Source organism: Harpia harpyja, chromosome 4 (assembly GCF_026419915.1).
Source record: "Harpia harpyja isolate bHarHar1 chromosome 4, bHarHar1 primary haplotype, whole genome shotgun sequence".
NCBI classification, from domain to species: domain Eukaryota; kingdom Metazoa; phylum Chordata; class Aves; order Accipitriformes; family Accipitridae; genus Harpia; species Harpia harpyja.
The window spans coordinates 67,636,861-67,660,548 of record NC_068943.1 but is presented as its reverse complement, the minus strand read 5'-3'; the positions used below and the strand labels follow the sequence as shown (position 1 = coordinate 67,660,548).

At 39.0% G+C, this 23,688-nt stretch overlaps 2 protein-coding genes across 8 annotated transcripts in view; one reads left to right on the top strand and one right to left on the bottom strand.

The window, feature by feature from the left end:
* The window catches only part of FUCA2 (alpha-L-fucosidase 2), a 17,692-nt gene extending 10,491 nt beyond the window's left edge, over positions 1-7,201 (top strand). For 4 of the 7 annotated variants that reach the window (XM_052784567.1, XM_052784573.1, XM_052784572.1 and 1 more), the window contains one exon: positions 1,208-2,139. In XM_052784567.1, the coding sequence (XP_052640527.1) occupies positions 1,208-1,348 (141 nt within the window). In that variant the 3' untranslated portion in view covers positions 1,349-2,139. Of the gene's footprint in view, positions 1-1,207; positions 2,140-3,596; positions 3,789-6,458 lie in introns of those variants that run through there. The other 3 variants (XM_052784569.1, XM_052784568.1, XM_052784571.1) reach the window with 3 other exon arrangements.
* PEX3 (peroxisomal biogenesis factor 3) lies at positions 2,972-23,688 on the bottom strand. The gene is made up of 12 exons (XM_052784575.1): positions 23,547-23,688; positions 15,429-15,560; positions 13,993-14,074; positions 10,220-10,263; positions 8,874-8,998; positions 7,459-7,525; positions 7,304-7,358; positions 6,881-7,037; positions 5,888-5,958; positions 4,942-5,064; positions 3,697-3,793; positions 2,972-3,296 (listed from the first exon to the last, which is right to left on the bottom strand). Exons 1-12 carry the CDS (start codon positions 23,617-23,619, stop codon positions 3,213-3,215), a joined length of 1,110 nt encoding a protein of 369 aa, XP_052640535.1. The 5' UTR covers positions 23,620-23,688; the 3' UTR covers positions 2,972-3,212.

Here is a 23,688-nt window from a genome sequence, read left to right as displayed (position 1 = left end):
ACAAACAAAGTTAGACTGAATTGTTGCTGGGATATGTTTTAGCTTGCAAACTAAGGATCATAAAAAGAGGCCAAGTAGCAGGGAAAAAAACTGTGCTGCCCCTCCTGTTTCCTGTGTAGACTCTAACTCAGCATGACCTTTCTTTATAAATAGCTTTCCTCATGACTTTGGTGATATTCTAATTGCTGTAATGGTGCAGTAGTTTCAAGTCAAAGCCTTGCACAAAGGGAAAGCACACAGAGGTTTTCATTGCCCGTGGAGGCTAAATATTAAGTTAGTGCGACCCTAGATGGGTGTCAGTGTGTCAGAAATTGAGGACACTGATGCCACATGTACACTAGCAAGTAGAGTAACCCAGTGGAAGCAGATTTATAGAGAACAGCTGGTGACCAGGACTTGGTATCAACACTCTGCATTCAAGGTGGGGATTCACTTTGGCTTAGCTCTGTTTGGGTCTCATGCATTGGCTGTCCACTAGCTGCTGAAATGCATTAAGGGTGTTTCTGGACTGCCTCTTCTGGTCTAGTTCCATACGAAAATAATCTATTTAGTGCCAAGACAGCTCTGTGATAAGGAAGAAAGAGTAATTTCAGAAGTGATGTAGATGCATCTTGAATTTTGGAGAGGCATCTAGACTATATGTGTATAAGACAGTAATGTTCCTCAGCAGTAGAGACTGGTCTTCAGCTGCTCCACTATTTTCAGCATTTCACCAGCTGGTGTAAGAGTCTCACCATGAAACCTATATGTATGTTGTTAGTGGAGGGGTTCTTCAGGTCAGCTGTTTGAGGTATCTGGCTGCACTCTGTAAGAAACAGTGATGCTCATTCAAGACCACAAGTTCCACCGTGGGAAACAGGCATTTTGGAAATAGGCGATACAAAGCTGCGTACTGTGGCACCCAGATCCCTGCTTTGACCCAAATCCCATCCCAAACACTTCTGAGAAGTGTTTTTGTAGCTCTTACAGCCCCAAGTACTTCTCAAGACCCAACATCACTAACTTTATTACTTACATATCATCTACTTTGCAAGTATTTTTCTATTAATTACCTTTAATAATTATAATTCATTTGGTTGGTAAGTGGCATTTAGAGGGTAACTGGATAGTAAGGTATAGCTATGGATCAACATTTCTTTGTCAATATTGCAATTATATGCACTTTGAAAAGACACTGTTCTAATTATGGTGTATGTTTCCATCTCAGGTGAAGCTGGTTGGCTACAAGGAACTGCTGAAATGGGTTGCCCTAGGAGAAAAGGGAATTGTTATAGCTCTACCTCAATTAACTCCTAAGCAATTGCCATGTCAGTGGGGCTGGACTTTACAGCTGATTGACATAAACTGAGCCATACACTGCTGGAGCCTTGGGTAGTAGGTAATGCTGCTCTTTTGCCAGTTTCTCATCATTGGTTTCTAACTGGTACTTGCTTGACTGGGAAACATCAATAATTTCACTTTTTTATGAAAGGTGGGCTGTAATTAAAGGATGGAATGAACCTCACATGAAATCTAGCACTAGATAGTTGAATCTCTGCATACAATTTGTTTCTTTGAACTTGTGTGAAATACTGAGCATCTACCTTGAGCTCTCTACTTTTATTTTTTTTAGTCAGTTTCTTGCCAAGTTTCGTGAAGAAGGGGGGGTGGGGGCAGGGGAAACAGGCACAAGATTTTTAAAGCCATGAGAAAGAACAAAGCTAGCTCAAGCCAGCATTCAGATGGATGTAAGTCAGTCAGTTGTATGTCTTAATGGAAGAAATCTAACTTCCACAAAACTGTACAGTAAAAACTGAGTTTTAGAAAAAAGAATAAACTTTTTCCAGTTGTGTGCAACAACTGGCAGCTGATAGTTTCAGCTGAGTAGGGTACTGGATCTAGAAGGGTGAGGAATATTTCACAAATGTATGGAGGAAATGCATATATGTACATCTTCATTTCTCATTGTGAAAATCATTAATTTTACATGTTCCTACTCTTGAGTAGTCCTATTACTGGGATGCAAGTAAAGTGAGAGAGGTTTTTTTTGCCGTTTTGTATAATTCTACATGCTTAAAGCTGATTCTTCTTTACAGCCATTTTTACACAGTTACTAGGTTGCCTTCTGTGAACTATTAAACAAAACATATACTTCAGTTACTAACTTTTTTAAAAAAGAGAAATAACCAGGAGTTGCTAGGGATCCTCAGCTTTGGCAGAGACACAACATTTTAAGCAGAGGGTAGATTGCACCCAACTTGAAAAATTCCCAAACTCATCATGTGTTAGGATTTGTAAGGACAAATCTGCACTGTGGAGTTTGCAAAGAGGGGGAGGTATAGGACAACAAAAAGCATGAAGCGTTTCAGTGTAGAGAGCGAGGGTTTATTTTTCCTGAGTAATGTTAGTAAGTGCAAAACTATTACTGTACAAGTTTAAATTTATTCTTTCAACTATGTCAAGATTTTAAGTAACAGGCCAAATGAAATTAATCTTGTCTTTCCTGCTAGTAATGTTAATACACACACAAATTTTACATTAAAATATTTTATTACAATACAGACCATTGGGCTCAAAATTAATACAAATTAAGATAAAATATTTACAAGTTAATGTGTACAGTGTAGCTGTTTGAACAGCATAAACAAGAGAACTTCTAAAAATCCACATTCCTTAAGTAACAGAGAGCACCCCCCCCAGCTTGTTCAAGAGGAATGTGCATCAGTTGGCAAAGGCTTTCTGAAGAATGAGAAACTCTTTGGAATAACGTTTGTAAAGTTAAGGAAAAAAGTTTTCTTCTCCCAAATTTTTCTTTTTATAAAGGAAGAAAGAAGCCTTGCTCCATTCTGCTACTCTCTGCTATTCTTAGATCACTATCATTAGTTTTTTCCAAAACTTACACAGCCCAAGCAAACAAATATTTTTTTAGTAACTTGTAATACTGCCACCAGATGCCTTTCAGATGCAATAAAAATAATCAAATTAATTATGGAAGAGTTTAACCACTTTAATAGAAAAGTCTTTACATACAATGATTCTTTCAACAAGAATATTTTTAATGGGTGTTTGAAACAGAATTCTATTAGAACAAATATGGGCTCACTCCCACTTTTTTCAGGATGTTCTTTCTGCTGGTCTACCACTCCTACACCATTATAAAATTAACCCAAGTCTCATCAGTAGTCACAAGGGATTTGTTATAAATACAGGATCTATTCCTATAAATGTGCAGTTCATTTCTCTAGTTGCTGAGGGGTACTAAAAGCTTCATAAACATTAGCAGCAAAATCTTTCACTTGTTCCATCATCAACAGGTCCTGGAAGAAATTTAAAGAATAAATGTGCTTAATCAAACACATCCACCACTATTCTGGTTTTGCTGCAGTATGTAATTCATCATGAGAAAAGCACCTGGCACTCCCACAGAGATGTAACTCAGATTTCTTGCTTTAGAAAGGTTTAGGAGCAGAATTGCAAGCAGAACCAAGTTAAAAGATATTTTGTGCTTCTGCACAGTTTAGCAGAGGGAAGAGTTTCTAGAAAAAGCATATTTTTGGAAGATACAAATGCAGAAAAAGTTTAAGTTACACCAATTTTCTACTTTTTTTTTTTTAAAGCCACTGAAATTAAACAGAATGAAGTATGTTATTAAAAAGAAATATACAACATTCATTTCAAAATTTTACTTGGGATATTTTAAATAAGCAAGATTCTTACCTGAACAAAGTGACTGGGTGTTTCACTGCATACTGAATGGATCTGTCCATTTATTATTGGAATTATCTTGGCTAAAGGAAGACTGACACTGGAAAGACTAGAAAAGAACAAAAATACTGACCTGGACCTGCTCTGAGATTAGTAAAGCCACTAAACTGTGAGTATTACAGTTCTGAAAATTACTACTTCAGAAGTAAGAGTTGAAAGACTGCAAACTAAAATGTACAGATGAAGTTGGTTCCCCCCCCCGTTAAGCTTTTCTTTTAATATAGAGAAGTACCAAAGCAAATTTCAGTTGATGTTCCTATTATATACAGTTTCACACTTGCTTCTCATGCAAGAGAAATATGGTTTAGGCGGAGTCTTTACATGTGTGTGTGTATGTAAACAGTTGTTAGCACTATTTCAAACTCTAAACCTGGCTTAGGGCAGACAGCCAAACTACAGCCTTTGGGACATTTTAAGTATGTAAATAGTGTATATTTAAATAAAAACATTACTCTGAGTGCCATCAGTTATTAAAATGAATAATAACTGGGTTTATGGATGTTTGAGGTTTTAATTTTTAGTATTTTAGAAATCACATTTCAAGGATTTGAACACAACTTTTGGATTTGTAACACTTTCACTGCACGGTTTAAAACCAAAGTTAACTTCAGAATAAAAGCTATTTTTAAACAGCCTTCTAGGAAGAGGTAGAAGATCCTGAATGTTAGGATCTTTTTTTCAGCATAGCAGCAAAGAACCTAAAGCTCCATAGGTGCTTTGGCTACATGTATTTGGAGAATCATGGTAATGCCTGCCTTCCTTGAGAACTACAGTAACTGACAGTTAGAGACTGGGGTGTACAGACCTTATCTGCTAACTGTAGGGAAATGCTATCTTTCTCACGACCTCATAGGGGAGGTACTGCAATACATCTTTCAGTAGTCACCACCAGTGAGGTAAATCCTCCTTAGCCAGAAAGGCAGTCTGCTTGTACAGTGTTGAGGCAAAAAGTAGGTGGTGTAGGTCTTCTGATTGCTACTTTTAGATCTGCAAGTAATGGTGGGAAGAAACATGCAAACTCCTCACTGCCTACCTGACCAAAGTGAGGAGATTGGATTTATTCTTGAAGAGCAAGAAGCAGAATTATTTCCAGCATGAGAACTTCAAGTAGGCAGGAAAATCAATAGCCTTTTTTGGAATTCACTATGATCCCAAAGCATTACTCACATGAGAACCAGAACAAAAGAAAACATTTACCTATTTACAGAGCCATTCTGAGAGAGGTCCTTTTCAGTAGGTCTAAAAAACTCTGCCATATTGTCCAGTAGTCGACTGAATCCTCTATTTAAACATGTGCTCAAAACTGTACTGAAGTCTGGACTGGGAGGGGGGAAAAAAAAGTTTCATTCCTGGGATTTACTTTTCCAAACTAAAAAACCCTGCAACTATTCAGTGTTACAGACATCCCTCCCACAAGGGAAGATGTATGACCCAGATAAAAGGCCATTAGTATAGCCACCTCAAGAAAGACCAGCTCCCCAATAACTCCACAGCAAACCAATCAACAACCTAAACTCTACCCTAAGATTACTAAAACCCAGATAAATCTAAAGCATTCCTCACTTCTCTTTCTTACTAATAACACAGAAGGGACTTACCTCATCCTTAAAATGCCCCAGATCTCTAGCAGCTAAATTGCAAGAATAGTTTGGCATTTGGCTCAATTCCCTCATATTCAATGTTTATTATAGATGCCTCACTTTGGTAGCTCTCTGGTAAAAGGATGCATACAACCACTCTCAAAACCATGCATTAAAAATACATTCTGATGAGCCAAAACTGGCATTCGTTTTATCAAAGGAAGTAAATCCAATAAAATTACTCTCAATTTACCCTGCTTTAGCAGAAGACAAGTACTCCTCTGTTCCTGCATAACTACAGAAAAGGTGAGGAAGAGATAAGGGGGTGTGACTGGGAAGGACATCCTGGTCATCTCATTAAGGCAGGATTGTTTCTTATAAGCAATTTCAGAGCGCTCAAATTTTGGAAATCCCAGCCTACAATTAGTGAATATAAAAGTTTAATGCAACAGAGTGGCCACATTTTGCAAATGAAAGTTGACAGCTTTTTATATTAAAGAAATGGTCTTACATAAACAATAGTTGTGAGAAGTTTAATAGGAATACAGAATATTGCTCTCTACCTTTCTAGCATATCTCTAGTTTCATTAAGTAATTTAATTGTAGCAATGTCTCTTTCTGTGAGTCCACAGGCCTAGAAAAAGCAAAGACAGACACTATTTAGTAAGAAATCTATTGGCAACCATAACAACAGAAATGGAAGAGTTTTGTACCATGGAATTATGTCAAGATGTGTAAGGCAAATCTATTTAAAAGAAAAGATTTACTGTCGTAAATCAGATTCTTTATAATTTGTGTTCTAACTTCCCTTTTAAATGGTCACTGTAGGATTTTTTTTTTACTAAAAACAGTATTAGCAGGAAATACCAGACTAATTGAACAAAGTATTTTTTCCACTTCTGACCTCCAGAACTGAAATAAACCCTGCATATCAGCTTAAGTTAAAGGGATAAGTGCATGCAGTCACACACTGAAGCCTAAGTTTCTTCTTTATACTACTGTGATACCAAGTTAAGCATGAGTTTTCTCCAACCTGTGGTGTGGATGGAGACAAACACCTTTAGAAAATTTAGGAAATTAATGTCACAACTGAGATTAGATACACCTTTCCCTTGACTCCTGTTCATTTTCCAGCCCAAAGCGACAAAGGACTCCAGCACACCATCACCTTCTTGTGCATCAGCCAAGATGCTACAGCTGTCCATGATCTTTGCTGGTACACAAGTGCAAGGTAATACAATTTAGCTTAGGGCTGAGTTAAGCTGCATTGTGTTACAGCATACATCACAGGCTAAAAGCAGTAACTGGGCTGTGTTCCTGAGCTCAGAGCTGACATTCTGAGGATGGCACTTGTTTTCAATCAAATCTGAAGTACAACTTTACTTTGCCTTGATTAAAGGGATAAGGACACTTGATGTATGACAGAAGAGGCCTTGCCATTTATTAAAAGATACAGATGCCATGGTATAGCTAGAGGACTGTTACATACCCTTCCCTCCCCAAAACAAAAAAACACAGAATGAAAAAAGATAGATGAAAGAAACTGAAACAAGTACCTGGGTAGCCAAGGGATTTTCTTCATCTGGCATCAGATAATGACATAAGGGAGAGTGAGATGCAATCTGATCTGAATCTTTATGTTCCACTACTTCCCTGATATCTTTAACTTTCTGTTCCAGCTCCAGAAGAGATAGGGTGTGCTTAAGGGAAATACTGGAAAGGAAAAAAAGACTACAGTGTTGGTTGCAAAATGAATAATGATGCTTTGTTCTCCTACCAGTAACATGTTCACAAGCAACAGGATCCCAGTCTGCTATATGAGTTTAGACTGGCAGATATAGCCTGCTATAATAAAAACATTGTTTTGGAAAAAGTCAGTACACCTTCCTTTTTTTTTAATTCTAGTAAAACTTGTTGTTTTGGGAGCAGTCATCACAATAAAGGTTAAAAGCTAACCACAAAGAAATAGAGACTCTTACCTTCCAAAAACTTTATGCACAGCTTGTTTAACAATAGTTATTAACTCAGTCAGTCCTAGAACAAGAAAAGTGTCAAAATTATTCTAATGATTTGCTCAAGTCTAGAAAAAAAGTAGCATTTTGTAGGTTTAGTTAGCTTATAATAAGCATCATACCATCTCCTAAAAGGTGCTGAATACTTGATAAATATTGCTGCTGAACTTCAGGGGGAGCTAGTGGTGTCTGTGAGGAAAAAATAATAAACAGTTCTGTGACATGTCAACAGTAGAGAACAATGCAAAAATAATTCAAACCTGTTGCAACCAATTTCCGTAATTTTTGTAACACCCTGCAGCAGATGGATTCTCCCATTCTGACCCAACTCTGTAGCTTCTGACTCTCTTCCTGCCATCAACCCATGGATATTTCATAAGTCCTCTGGCACTCTTCAATACTATACAGATCTCTCTTCCATCTTCAGTGGCACAGAAAAATCTTTCACTTTTCATTCACGTATAGGAAAGTCTTTTAAAAAAACCCTGCATTGCAGGTGAAACTAGACCCTCCACCACCCCCAAAATAAAACCTAGTGGAATAGGATATTTGTGCTCAGCCCTAACAAAAGGCCATCTGGTAGAAAAGCAGCTTTCAGGAACTGAGACAGGATGCCAGTTTGCTCCAGCGGAGTGCCTCAGAGTTGGCCCTCTCAACCCACTTCTCTATTGGAAAAGTAACAGAAAGGAAACACATTTCTAGCCCAAGCTTATCTTGCCCTTTTAAAAAGCTTTTTCAGGTTTCACAAAATGAAGCACAACGTCCACATCAACCCTGGCCTCCCTAGTGAAAGCTTTTCTTAGACCTGCTGTGACATGCTGTTCCTTAACTCTCAGCAGGAGCTATCACAGCAGGGCATATGACAACTAATCAAAGTTTATATCCATTATTTTTAGATGAGCCATCCAACAATTTGCAGATCTTACTCTGTACAATGGGTACTTGCTTACTGTGGGATTGACATTTTTATTGAGCAGTGATAGAAACACTATATAAACAAAAAACAAGTCTTCTGCCTTACTTGGTTCCACCAACAGACATTTAAGGTAGATGACCTTTTGGAGTTACAACAAAATAGTCAAAATTTCAAAGACAACATTTTTCTTCTTTAATCCTAGGAAAATTTAACTGGGGCAATTAATGTATGTGCTAGAAAGACCTAAGCATTTATATATATTTGCATACATATCTTGGATTATTCACACAGTATTACTGTTTCACAAAAAATTAAATTATTTTATGTTGGTGTTCAGATATGAAGTAACCTTTAAGCAGTACAAATGCAGATAAAGGGTATTCTTCAATACTGCTAGTATTTTGTTAAGCAACAGTATCACCACATCATCCAAATTTAGCAGCTATTAAAACACATCAATATATTTTACTTCGAGTAATGCTTCCACATCTCCCACTCTTGTAAGAGCTCTTGGTTTCGTTCTAATACTCCTAAGCTATGCTCTTTCTCTCTCTCACGAAATAATTCTTTCACTTCCAAGAATGTGGAAGTTCTACCTTTGAAACAAAACAAGAAACTTACTGTGCCGTTTTTGCAGAGTGCAGCATTATCTAGGTAGATGTAACCGCCAATAATATTTAACTGGACTCGCAAAAGAACTACTAGCATACAGGTACTATATACAGCTACAATGCTTCTTGTGAAACCTTGAAAAGAGACAACAAAATAACTTCAGAGTCAAAGAAATAAGGGTGAGCCAAGGAGGGAGACTGCTCTCCAAAACTCAAGAAGTGCTGATGATTTTTAAATACACAGTCACATTTCTCTCATTGGTTGTCATAACACATTTTTTCACAACATATACCCAAGATGGTCATGAGTCTAATATGTGCTGGAGCTACATGTGAAGTGTCCCATTTAAAGTCCAATATTAATATCATTTTGCACGTTACACAAGTTATTTTGGGAAAAAATAAAAATCATAAAAGTTGCTCCAGAAGGAAAACAGATGTACTGTCAAATCGTCTTTCTTCATTAGGCCAGGAAATACACACACTATGTTAGCCCTCATCATGCAATTAAGACACAGAAGGCGTAACAGCAGCTTGGGGAAAAGTTACCTGAAGCACGAGCAGCTACTATCTAAAGAACGAACATGAAAATGAGCATCAACTACCAGCCACTAGGCAACAGAGGACGTGTAGAAGAAGTGACACGAATAAATATGGATGAATGTTGAGTAGCAAGGACACGGGAAGAAAGGAGCCGGATCAGAAGTAGGATCTGTAAAGGTGGTGTGAAAAGGAAAAGCAAAACCAAAAGGAAGGGAAGACAAAACCAGGGAGGTGGTAGGGATAACAAATGGTACCAAAGAATCAAAAGTAGTAAAAAAAGCTCAGTAGTATTCACTACATAATTATCTGACTTCACTATTCTTCCTTCCCTTCCACTGCTTCCATCAGCCAATAAATAAGAACATGAACCAAAGGGTTCATAACCACTGCTATGGTGGTTCTCCCCAACAGGCTTGAAGAGAGGAAATTGCGGGCCATGTAAGGGCTGGCCTACATTTCTGATTGATATTTTCTGTTAGGTTCAGCATAGAACTTTCTGAAAAACTAGTTTGATTTTTCTGTGATGGCACAGAAAGTTCTCACAAAGTTTTCTTGAGCAGGGTAACATGAAGGCCAATAAAATTCTTCACCTTCGTCTCTGAGCTTCTAACTTCTGTGGGGGCTATGAAAAATTCATTCATGAGGAGCTTTTGGGAGGTGGGGCAGGGAGGAATTTTGCCATATAGCGTGTTACACTATCTTCATACCTACTGAGACAACAACCCAGTATAAAGTGTGCATTTTAAAGGGTGTGAAAGACATTTTAAATTTATGCCAAATAGTATGTAGATGGAATCTTTCATTTCCACTTACTTATTATCTTTAAATCCTCCCATATTTCTAACTTGTTTGCTGGCCTGTAGGAAACATAAATGGAAATATTAAACATTAAAAAGTATATTTTCCTTGGAAATCAATAAACACGTTAAGTGAAATAGTACTCTAAGGTGAGCTCATTTAACTACTATAATTATTCAGATCAGATTCATGTCTACATAAGTTTGCCTCATTCAAGAAAGCAGTGTATAAACAATATGCTTTGAAGTCACAGAAAAGATATTCAAACTTTAATGTGTAAGTGTAGTATTTAGTGATGTCAATTATAGACTTCTATTAACAATTTTGAGTTCCTATGCTAAGCAGCCAGAAAAAGCCCACTGATGGTACAAAGTAGTCTTTTCTGGGGCCTTGATCCTGTATGTATTTAAAGTAGACCTCAGTTCAGTAGGGCTTCCTGTATCCACCTGTGCATAATAAGTGCAGGACCAGAATTTCTATACCCTACTTTCGTGCAAGATTTACCATTGCCTGACCTGGTTTTAAAGTTGAGATTTAATCACCAAAAACCAAAGAGATCACAACCATCTGTGGAAAAGAAGTCTTGCACCATCCACACAAATACAAGTTGATCTTACTTCTTTTGTTGAGGTACGTTGACTTTTTTGACCTGACCAATTCCTAAGATTTTATATATTCTGCAGTCAAAAGAACAAGACTGTATGTAGATTGCATAGATACAACTGAACTGCCTAAGCTATGTTGTATATTTATAACTACTATCTAGAGGTAATGCTAGCAGTATAGCAGCAGTAGCAGAGATAAGAGCAAGCTAACCATCCAAAAAGTTTCATCAGCCATTCTCGCCTGTTAAGCACTGTCAGTAAAGAACAGCCACTCTATCTCTGTCATGGAAAAAATATATTGTGAAAGTCACTTAGAGAAACATTTGGTAATTTCTTAGGATCAGAATTGACACTTAAATATTTTGGGCAGATAGTTCAGATTAACCTAGACTTTACAGTAGCCTAGTTTATAAAAAATATTTCACCAGAAATAATTTCTCTTTACAGGCACAACACGTGCACTTTGGCATTAGTTTGACCATTATATCACTCACAAACAATTTTTAAGCTCAGTGCGATCAAATAATGCAAATGAACTGATATAATAAACTATTAAGTCTCCAACTCCAAAAATGAAAGAGACAGATCAAAGAAAGGATAGCTGGAAGAGATACAAGGACCCATGGCACACACAAAAACAGTTTACTTGCTTCTTTTTTTGCAAGCTAAGTCAACAGTTTTAAAAGCTATTCTAAAGCAAAACAAAGACTGTTAAAAAAATACAGTAATATTTCTATAAATAAAACACATTAACAGGACTCAAAACCACATTTGTTACTTATAAGTGCTAAGTTCTCCATGCCAACTGAAGAGAGAAAGGGAAGCCAATACATCGACGTCAGCCAACTACATTTGCACCTATTATGTCAAAACATTTTCTAGAGCTCATGCTTACAAAGTTTCTCCTCACAACATAAGGCAACAGCCAGGTAACAGTTTAAGTCTGCAAGTATTAAGTCTAGCAGTGCAAATGGATTTTTCAGTCTTCCTCTGCTGCAATTTGCTAAGACTCAGCTGCTACTCAAAACTCATCTTTTATTTCACATTTATTTGGAAAACCATTACCTGCTATGGAAGCAAAAAGCAATGCAAACAAAGAAACAGAGGTTTGGAATAAAGCTAAGTGCTGAATAGGTGGGAGATACGCAACATCCGCAAGGCTACAGCAGTAGGTACTTCACCTCATCTCATTCAATCACATTGCTTTGAAAAGAGGAGGACAGATGGAGCAAGAACATCTGTGGTCTTGTGTGCCACTCCCTCTTTAAAAGTTTCTCTGAAAGACTGAAGACTTCAGCCTCCTTACACCCCCAGCCTACCACTGGCCACCCCAAATTACTAAAACAACGTGAAGAGGTTTTAAAATCCATTCACTCCCTTAAATTTAAGTTAAAGGAGCTTACCTAAGCCATAACATGATCTGTGACATATGACAACATAGATCCATAACATGTTAAGCCATAACATAGATTATGTGAGAAAAAGAACACATCTTCAGGGACATTAAGAAAGGTAAATCTCCACATGTACTTTTTTGTATATTCAACAACAACAGCACTCAAAGGTCCAGAGCTGTTTGATTCATCTTCTCCAATTTAAGTGGAAAGAAAACAAATCTATACCTCCACGTGTAGCACAAGAATGCAGAGCTTCTTTAAAGAATCACTTCAACATGGAATGAGCTCTGATGGCTGATTCTATGATCTGTGCCTTCCCAACCCCTCCTCTGCCTTTTCAGTTAAAAAATTTCAAGCATCTAGTTAAAACTTCTCAGCATAAGTCAAAAAAGGAAACATTAAGACACAAACTCCACTGTAAGATACACTCTAAATGGACATCCATGCTTACAGGATATTGCATGTAACCAGCCTTTTAAAAAACACTTGTTTTCAGAAATGCCTAACAATAATATCAAAAAGTCTCATCTCTATTTTCACTGGCATTACTGGAATTCAGAAGTGTGTTACTGTACCCGTAAACTGTTTGACTAGTTGAAACAAGTTAGAGACACCAGATGTATTTTGATAAAAGAATGCACGCTACGGAGAACAAACTAAGGCATTACATGTCTTCACCATTGAACAAAGGATTACAGGCCTTTGTAGACTATTTTGCTGCACAGTCCAGAAGACAAATCTGGTGATCCACAAGATCTCTTGTTCATTCAGATTAATTTTTCATTGAGTAAATTGACAAATATATTAAGCATTCCATTAAAATTAACTTTTCCTAATTTCTTGTGGTTTGGTGTAAATAATATTCAATTACAATTGGAAATTCTCAGATAATCTATTACAAAAACATAGTTCAGGTGGTAATTCTCACTTTAAATATCACATTCTGTTGCCTTGTTGTGAGAGTTTTTTGACTGAGAACAGACAATGACTGGATAGGTAATCTATTAAATGCTGGACAGCTGAAGTTACAGCTACATAAATAAGCTAGTGGGAGGTAAACTAGAAAGGCAGTCTAGAGTGAGTCAGAAATGCTGTGTTAACTGCCTACATAACACTTTTACTCCGTGCCAAATGCCAAGCAGCTTACTCTACTTTTAAGGCATGCTGTTATACACTTTATGTATTTGAAAATACGCTATTTGTTCCTGCAGTTACAATGAAACCAAAGGTGTTTTCTGACACGGAAGCATTCCTCTTAATGTATGACATGCCCCTATTTGCTCTACTTCAAAAAAGAAAAAAAACCAACCAAACAACAAACACACACTTCTCACGGCTTACATCCATTTGCAATGTCATCTTGGTTACTTTCCACTACCATTCACATCTGACCTTTATAAGATTACATAAACATTTTTACAAACACAACATCGACAACTCAGTCAAAATACTCTGTCCTGTTTAAGAGAGGACTAGATCCTCTAAGTACTTTTACCTGCCCATCTTGTAAGCACTTCAACAAAACCCATGGCTCTCACTGAAGCATCTTAAAGGAAGTATTATTTCTTGTAATGTTTGGAAAATGCCAGCCATACTTATCAAAATACATCTAACATGACACAAAATATTTACGTAGTGATTTAAAAATACTTTAAGACCAGCGACTCAATGGGACACAGAAACAAAATCCTGCATACTCTCTGCATTATAAATATATAATTTGAAAAAAACCTTATCTCGTGACCAAAACAAGTGATCTTTAACACAATTAACAAAACAGTCTTACCTATTTTTAAGAAGAGACGTGAGACTCTCAGAATTTAATTGATGCATTAAGGCATCCCTCAATGTTGGGAGCATTGACAGCACTGTTATTAAAAGAAAAAAAAAAAGGAAAAAAACCTGTCAACGTAAAAAAAAAATCATCATAAACTTATCCCCAGTTCTTGCTCAGTAGCTGCTATACAATGTAAATCCCATTCCTCAACAGGCAAAGCTGGGAGGACTCAGAGAAGTGCAATTACTTGCTTATCTCTTACCAGCTTGGGCACAATGCTGCCCTTATGTGGCTGCATGTCTTTGTTGGCTCTAGCTGCAGATCACATCCTGCATTATCTGCATATACATGCCTTCAATTCCCCAGAAGAAAACCTGGTGAAAATCTACACTGTGCATTTCTCCAAACGAGAAGAAAAAGATCTGAGGTTTGGTTTTATCCAACAAGAGAACCAGAGAAAGGCACGTTTTAAACAAAAGAAAGCTGGTGGCGAAAAAAATACTTTACTTTCAGAATATTCAATGTCAGATCTGCAGTTATATGATGGGAACATGAAATGGAAAAAAAGCATGCTCAGAACATAATAAATACTAAGAACAAAGTATGAAAAATCTTGACAAGAATGCATGCTGCCAGACAGAAGGTACTTCGTACAAAGAAGGGCAAAGAAAAACTTAGTCCTTGCAGTAAAATCAATCCCAGCACTACAAAATGGAAAAGATGAAAATGAAACACCAATTGGTCAGGGTAAACAAGGTGCACAGAAAGCATTTGCAGCCACCCAAGAAGCCATTACAGATTTCAACAGGAAAAGAAAATGCTGCCCAATTTGTTTTGTAGAAGTAGTTTTGAATGGCCTGTATTTACAAGAATGACAAGGATTTTGTTAAACTCCACCATCTCCTCTCCAAAAATCCAAACACCAGTGCTATAATATAAATACTGTTACTTTTTGCTCCCAGCTAGTCAGGTACCTTTTAACTGTTAAAATGTAGGGAACTAATGGGCTGACATGCTTCTTATTTGTAAAGAAAAATTACCCACCAAGCTCTCTGTGTAGCTTACTAACAATGTGCTATAACGAATAAAATAATCCTGCTGTAAATCCAGTAGTGTTTGAATCTGGGTGCTGTTTCACACCTCAATATCACACGCAGTTTAGGGCAATACACAAAGGGTCTTGAAGTGACAAAAAATTGTAACCTGCATGTATATTTGTATGCATATAAATGGATAAGGGTTCAGATGACCCCTAGAAATGCCTTCAAACCTCTGTTCTTCAGATTCTGTTTTTACTATGCAAAATTACTCTATTTATGCATTAGTATTTAATTAAGATTTTGAATTCACCCACATTTCTTATTTGTCTTCCATCCTGTCAATATGTAGTATAAATCCCCAACTAATTCCACCTATCAAGAACAGTAGCTATTTCCTTATCTTACCTGTCATATTGCACGTCCTCTGATTACTTTCAAAATGATACTGCCTTCGCGCTTGGGCAATGTATTCAGCTGCTTCTCGTTCTTGGATTTCTCTGATTTTCTTCTGCCCATATTTTCCCAGTAAATAGACTCCTACAGAGAGATTTTCATAATACAAGCTGCTTTAGAAGCGTGAGGAAGGCCCATTCAGTCCCTTTCTTTGATTTTAAACCATAAGGGTGCATAGTGGGTTTTTGGGGATATGTGGGTCTTGAGTATTTTAATACTGATTGACAAAGTAATACCCAGAAATAATATTTTCAGAATCAGTATAAGAAACTTTATTGAGAAGAGTTATCTTGCTTTTCAAAGAAGTCATTTTTGGTACTACTGCAACATAAACAACTAGTACTGAAGAGATTGAATCAAATATTGGGAAGAGAAAAAATGTAAAGTAACAAAACCAAAGAATAGAGAAAATAAACTGAAATGCATAGGTCTGGAGATGGATGAAAATTTAAAATTTTTTAAAGATAGCTTTCTAAAATTAGCAGAAGTTAGAGGTAAACCTCAAGTCTTAAAAATCACCTAAGAGAAAAACGTTACAGACCAACACTTCCTTCATTTGGTCCTGAAACTTCTGTAGGAAGAACCTTAGCTTCAGGGACACCTGACTGTGGCCCTCTTATTTCTTACCATGCCTGGTTCCTACCCTCCAGCCCCACCCTTCTACCCTTGAGGATCTGATCATCCCTCATCACCCTCACTATGAATCTCCATTTCCACAAAGACCCCACCAAAAATTTTTGCTCTACATTTCCTCCTCTCCCAACATACATCCCTTGGAAGTTGCCCCCAACAGCTCTTCCCACACCACCGGGGGTTCAGAGGTCTCTCCAGGCTGCCCGCAGCCCTCTTCTTTCCTCGTCTCTGTCCTCCTTTCTAAGCCATTCCTCAAGATACCACTACATCTTCTAGACTTATCCTCAGCACCTTTGCCCACTGCAAGCTGCTTTGCATGAATTTCTCCCCCTCCACCTGGGGCTTCTTATAACACCTCCTGTGTATCAAGTTCATTTGCTGCCTCCTGTATGCACTGGTAGCAGCAGTTACCTATTTAGGTGCATAACAAGCTCTTCCCATGTTCTCTCATGAAAGAATTGGGGCAGGGGGAGAGAGAGAGAAGGGAGGAACAAACCCAAGCAGAAAAGACTACTGTACAAGTTGATCATCTTCCGTCCACTGGGGAGCAATCCCCTAAGTACTGAAACTCCTCTACAGAGTGTCAGCTCTGACTCTGTCAAGTCAATAATGGTACAAAGAAGAAATCTGAATATCAAGTCTTTATGTTTTCCACCAAGCACTTTCAGAAGTCATAAACACAGAGCCACAACGTTTTCTTCAAAGTTCAATTTTCACATTTTGAAGTTAATATCTGAATTAACAAGGCATTTAACAGCTGCTGAATGCTGAAAGTTTTAGAACTATTTTTATAAGCCTGATCCACAAAAACTAAAAAACAAACAAACAAACCAAAAAACCCCAACAAAACCAAACTCCCCAAGATTTTGAATTCAGCTACATTTTTTAGGTCATTAAAACCTTTCAATACATTCTCCAAAACTATCATCAGTATTTCAAAAGGCTTGTCAACTTTGTGCCCCAATATTAATGGTTGCAAAAACCCCCAGCTATTCGTATTAGCATTATGTTTCCTAATAGGCAACTACAAGCCAGACCAGTTTCGAACAACCACAGTCACTTCCATTTATTTCCCAAAAGCCTCATAACATAAAAATGTGGAAGTCACTCTCTCTTACTTCAGCCTTTAGGCAGACTGACCATTTGCCATGTGGAAGATTCACCCCATTAGATGCAAACTTTAATATTATGGTTCCATATACATAAAAATCAATTTTACCACTAAATTGTTAAACAAAATGAGACTTCATGAGTAACAATTATATTATTTTTCTCTAAAAAATTATCAATTCCTGCCAAGTATATCTATTTAGAACACAACTGTCAGGGTACTGATTTTTTTTTTTTTTCAGCTAACATACTGAAACAGGAACAATTTTTTTATAGTATTAGCAAATAATTTTTGAACACAATATTTTTCCAACCATTTTATCCCACCACATTTTTCACATTACATTCACACACTCATTTGTCCACATGACTACTTTTGTTTATTTTTCCCCCCCCAAAGTAAATCCTTTAACTCCAGGTCTTACGGCAGAAAAGTCATAAGTATAAAAAAAGACTCTTCCTGAACGTACACAGGCAGACATGCAAACAGTTAAAGAAGAATCATGTGCATGCCCTTGAGTGATATGGTGGAGCAGCACCTTTAAGATTGAGACAGCTAATTGCTTAGTACTCAATTGTTAAAGCTGTGTGATTACTCTGTACTAAAAACTGCTGTGCCTCATGAGTGTCCAAAGTTGCAGTAGCAGTCATCCAGGTTTAACAAGGAGTTATGAGAAAAAACACTTGTCTAAAATGATGCATCACCACCTACTAGTAGTCTTACTTGTCCCCCCTGCCCTGAACTAAGCCGTAACTTTGACCCATCACTAACATGTTATTTACTCCGGTATCATCCTCATCTTTGGGAATGCAACGCATTATAAGTTAACCAAGGTAAAAGTTACACCACCCACACAGCTTAAGCAAAACCAACAAACAACAGAAAAGTTTGGATGTCGGCAACAGACTGCCTCTGTTACTAGCTCCATGGCTTTTAAGTGCCTCTAAGTCACCTGGAGGACACAGCACCTCACTTGGGAAATTCAAGTCTCGTTTGTGACAATGAACTTCTGCCCACTAGTCACTCATGCCTGAACGCAGCAGCAGAGCCTCTGCGAGTCTCTGGCTTATGGGATATTTCAAGGAGCTGCCAGCCTGGGAGTTGGCCTGCATGTGTGCACATTTTACTTTAGAACAACCACGTGTATCTATATTGATACACATAGCATTAATTCAGAAGACTTGAAAATAACACAGCTAAGAAGTCCAGAATGCATCACACAAAACCACTGTCACTTGGAGTTCGAAGCAGGACCAGAGAAAGCCACGTCCCAAGAACTGCCATAATGTCAAATCATCTAATGTACCTGTAGGAAACTACATTGACATTTTGAAAGTGTCTGTTGTGTTAAACAAGCAAAGTGGACACCAACTTTTTACAATAGCTAATATAACTCAATGTTACCTCTCAGTATGGGATAGGAGGTCTGCAAAAAGTGGCAGCAGCAACATTTTACTCACGTCTAATTAGCTAAACTATTGTAAAGATGGAACTTCACAATGACTCTTACCCATATGTTCCATACAAAACCAGGAATTAAGAAAATTCAGCAATAATGAGACTGCCCAAAAGATAATTCCTATGTAAACCTTTTTCTGCTTTCATTAAAATGTGAACTATGCGAACAACTACTGTCCCAACAGTTCTGATTCAGAGGGTTCAGAAACAGATGAGTGTTACAAACTAGGACTACATCAGCTGATGCCAGAACCTTCAGGTACAGGAACCTCAGTAAGGATGTTGAACTACAATTCATACTGCTTTAAAACTGATCTACAAAGTGAAATGTATTTACATTTGCATTAGCTGTGTGTGCTGGTTTTGGCTGGGATAGAGTTAATTTTCTTTATAGTAGCTGGTATGGGGCTGTGTTCTGGATTTGTGCTGGAAACAGTGTTGATAACTCAGGGATATTTTCCTTACTACTGAGCAGTGCTTACACAGAGCCAAGGGCTTTTCTGGTTCTCACCCCACCCCACCAGCGAGGAAGCTGGGGGGGCACAAGAAGTTGGGAGGGGGCACAGCTGGGACAGCTGACCCCAACTGACCCAAGGGATATTCCATGCCATATGACATCATGCTCAGCAATAAAACTAGGGGGGAGGTTGGCAGGGGGGCCGCTGCTCGGGGACTGGCTGGGCATGGGTCAGTTGGTGTTGAGTAATTGTTTTCACTTGCATCACTTGTCTTCCTTAGGTTTTATTTTTCTCTGTTATTTATCCCCCCCCGCCTTTTCCTTACTATTTATTACTTTTTTTTTTTTAACTGTTAAACTTTTTATCTCAACCCATGAGTTTTCTCACTTTTACCCTTCTGATTCTCTCCCCCATCCCACTGGGGGAGGAGGGGCAGTGACTGAGTGGCTGTGGGGTGCTTAGCTGATGGCCGGGGTTAAACCACGACACTGTCCCGCAACACCGGGAACACCCAGGGTCTACAATACCCACAACCATGTGGAAGCAACACTTTGATTCATCTGTTAGCAGTGAACTGAGATAAATATGCTCTAATTTGTCTGTAGCCCACTTTGGCTGTAGCATTTGTACAGACTCTTCCCATTTTAATGTAAGTAATGGAAGTAGCTTACAAAATCTACAGACTCTTACATATTCATACCAGTGGCCTCAAACAGGTAGGATATTTCTCACATCACATAAGTTATGGCTTACCTCTCTCTCAGCCCTTTCCCTTCTTCGCAGGTGGGATGGAGAGATGAGCAGAAGGGTGGGATAGGTAACTAGGAGGCATAAAGTTTTCAGGAAACCTCTTTATAACCCTGTGTAACCTTTACCCTCACTGCCATACTTCCCTCAGAAAAAAAAAAAATAAGGGAAAATTTTCAGTTTTAAGAATTTTATTATGTAGAAATTGTGCTGACACACAGAAGCCTGCATCCTTCCAGAACATCAACAGCTCTATAAGTTGTGGTTTGTCATTATGTACAAGCCGTGCATGAACTGACATACAATTGTCTCATTATGGTTGAAAACCATATTTAAAATAAGGTGGCACTAAAGCCTTATTCTCTTGGCACCACTGAGTCCCACCAAAAGCTATTTAACGCCCCTGCACTCACTCACAAACCAAGACAACTTTCTTTGCTAAGCAGACAGACTTCTGAGCTGAAGTGTTCTTTCTGCAAGGCAAAGGTTGCAACAGATGAGATTGAGCAATAACTCATTCACCACTGAAATCAGAACCATACATTGCAGATGCACCCTGAACTGGCTCTTCTACTGCAGTGAGAGAATTTCAACAGTGAATCATTTTGTAATATCCATTGAAATCTGCCTTGAATGCTGAGCACTGAGATAGAAACCACTTTAAAAAGTAAATCTACCTATGCAATAAGAACAAGTGAACATTAACACGTCCTTGCAGCTCCGTCATGCTAGCTCTCTCTCTACTTTAAATATTTCTAGTGGGTTTGATCCCAGAGCACTAGATTTTGCTTGCTTGAAGAGATTTAAGTCTTTTTAGTATGCAATTTACTTTATATTGCTAAAAGAACAGACTTCTGAAGAATGGGTTTGTACAGGGTCTCTGCTAACTTGAGGTCTTTTCAACCCCGCTCTATGGTTAAGGGAAAATTACACCTGTTGCTTTTCCCTCAATTTGAGTACTTATTTTATAAGTTTTGTATCTTCATAAGCAGAAAAGTCTGTTGCAGTGTTGGGATTGACAGAAATTACATTAAGCATGACAGCCACTGATAACACACAAAGAATCCATCTCGGTAAACAGAGGAAAGGCCACCAACCAACTCAGATTTTGGTGCAATAATTCTTCAGTAACACAACACTGATACAACATTGAATCAGTAATAATGTAGAGACTCTTCTGTACTGTCTAATGAATCATTAAATATTCACATTAATCTCTGACCATGTGCCAGTTAAAGACTTAAAATCATTAAACCCTGTGATGTCCCATTTTCCTTGTTACATCCTCCTGAGGAAATGCACCTACAGCTCTTAAAAAAACCAACCAAACACCAGAGAGATGCAGATTCCAGTCTCTGGTATTAAATCAGCAGATTTGGATGCTTTTCTTAAATCATTCAGCGACTTCCAAATATTTTGTCTTCAAGTAAAAGCAGTGATGTAAAGTTGTATTCTACTTTCAACATTAGGCAGTATTTTTTGGAGGACAGTCCTCTGTGGATCTCAGATTTCCAATTCATTGGTGGCAGCATTACCATAGCTTCTGAAGTTATTTTAAGATCTGATCCATAACTAATATGTAGATGGCCAAAGCACTCACAATTCAGCTGCTGGACAACTGTAGTGCAGCACTCTGCAGTAAATCCCTCCGTCTCCCAAGCTGCCCTAAAATAACATGGTACAAGTTGCAGCTGGTGGCAGCTAAGACATTCGCCTGCTTGCAGATGCCCTGATTTACTACAGAGTCTCAAATACAAAAAACCAATTTTCTACAGAGTTCTCAAATATACCACAGCTTGAGGAAACAGGTGTTTGATCCATGCTGCAGACAATGACAGCACAGCTCAATATTTTCAGTCAGAAGTTGAAACGCTTGTTAGAAGAGGAGCATCTTGGGTTTTTTTGGATTGGTCGTACTTTAAATGACTTTATTTTAGTCCCCAATTTTTTTTTTTTAAGTGTACTTCATCTAGTCAGTAGCATTTTAATGAAAGTGATACTGAACTGTACATAAACAGCACCAATCATAAGGAAAAGGCTACAAATTCAGTGATATTAGGATGGTTTGCAGGCTGGCAGAAGGCTGTTTAGACATAATGAATTTAGGATTTCAGGCTGTGAGGACTACCAAGAGCCACAAGCTCCCCAATATCTGCTTTCCCACTTGCACATTGATCCACATTTACTAGCTGAAACTGGGACAACTGATGTTTTTACCATTCCCATTTGACCGCCCACCACCCTCACAAAGACAGTTGAAGGGGAGGGGGAACAGCTTGCAGGTTACAGCCTGGTATATTAAAGTAAATCTGTTTACTTAACATGGTGGGCTGTAAGCGTGATGGCTCAGAAACTGGTAAACATTACGTTCTACTGTACTTGCAGAGTCAGAAAACCTGCAGGTGAGGGGGTGAACTGGAGAAGTGGTCTGATAAGTACTTCAGTAACCATCATCTAACCTGTTATCGTGTATTAATCGGCACTCTTTGGAAAAACACAGAAGGAATTCATGCTGAAAGGATGCAGAGGACACAACAATCAAGGCAAGTCAGAAGTATATACAATTCACAAGAGACCTCACCTGAATACGAGACAAAACGTACTGCAAAAACCCTGTAGCCCTCAGAATATTTAACTGTTCAGGCAACTTCCAGTGGGTATGAACAAACACAAACTTTCCTTATCAACTCTGTAATATTTAATTCTGTGTCATTTGCATAAGATATAAGTACACATGATGACTGAGTGTGCAAAGACATGCCCGTACCTTTTGAAGAGTATCTGATCTCCAGCTGCACAGATGTACATTTTGTTATTAAACAGAGAGATGGATCCAAGGTGTTCTTTTAAATCCAGTTCTGACTAAAAATAACCCTATAATAACTCCAGGGAAAGGAGGAGCTTACCAGACCATAACCACCCGACAGGTTAAGTCAAGAGCCTTAGGGGAGAAAGAATGGCTTGAGTAATTACTGTAAATCCTCCTCTCCAGTAAAGTTTTGCATCTGCAGTCGGTTTATATTTGACAATTCACCTCGATGCACAAGTCACTTCTAGAAATACAAGCTTTCAGCCTCTGTCCTAATAATAACAACAAAAACGTCACCCACGCTTCGCGCGGTTAAACGTTATTTCAAACCAACACAAACACCCGCTGTAAGAACCCCCAGGCAACTCGAATCCCTGTGTTTCAGGACTTACAGGACGACGCGCAGATTCTCCTGCCTGCCTAAGAGAAAAGTCCTCCTGCCACCCGAGCTCTCCCGCAGGCGGTCGGGGGATGCGCTCCGGTACCACCAGCAAGGCGAAGGGCTGCTCCACGCCACTGCGAAGCTCCCTGCAACAGCCCACCGCGGCGGCCATGCAGGGACGAGGCCAGCCGGGCCCGCGGCACCGCCGGGCCGGTCACGCCAGCGGCCGGCGCCGGGCTGGCCCAGGCGGCAGGGGCGCGGCGGGCAGACGAGCCTTCTTTCCTACCAGCGGGGAACCCGCCCGACCACCAGCGGCTCCTCGGGCTCAGCGGCCGACCGCCGCCTCTGAGGGGGCCTCGCCGGCGGGAACCGCGAGCACTTCAGCGACAGCGGGCAGGCCCCGAGGCCGGCTCCGCACTGAGCCCTCCTGTCGCCCCCTCGCCGCCCCTCGGCCCGGCCGCCGAGCACTCACCGCCGAGGAAGGTGCCGAGGACGAGGCATTTCTTCTTGTGCCGCTTGAGGAAACTCCAGAGGGACCGGAGCATCCTGCGCGCCCGGCCCGGCCCGGCCGCCCCTCGCCTCCCCGCGTCGGCGGAAGGGGCGGTGGCGGCGGC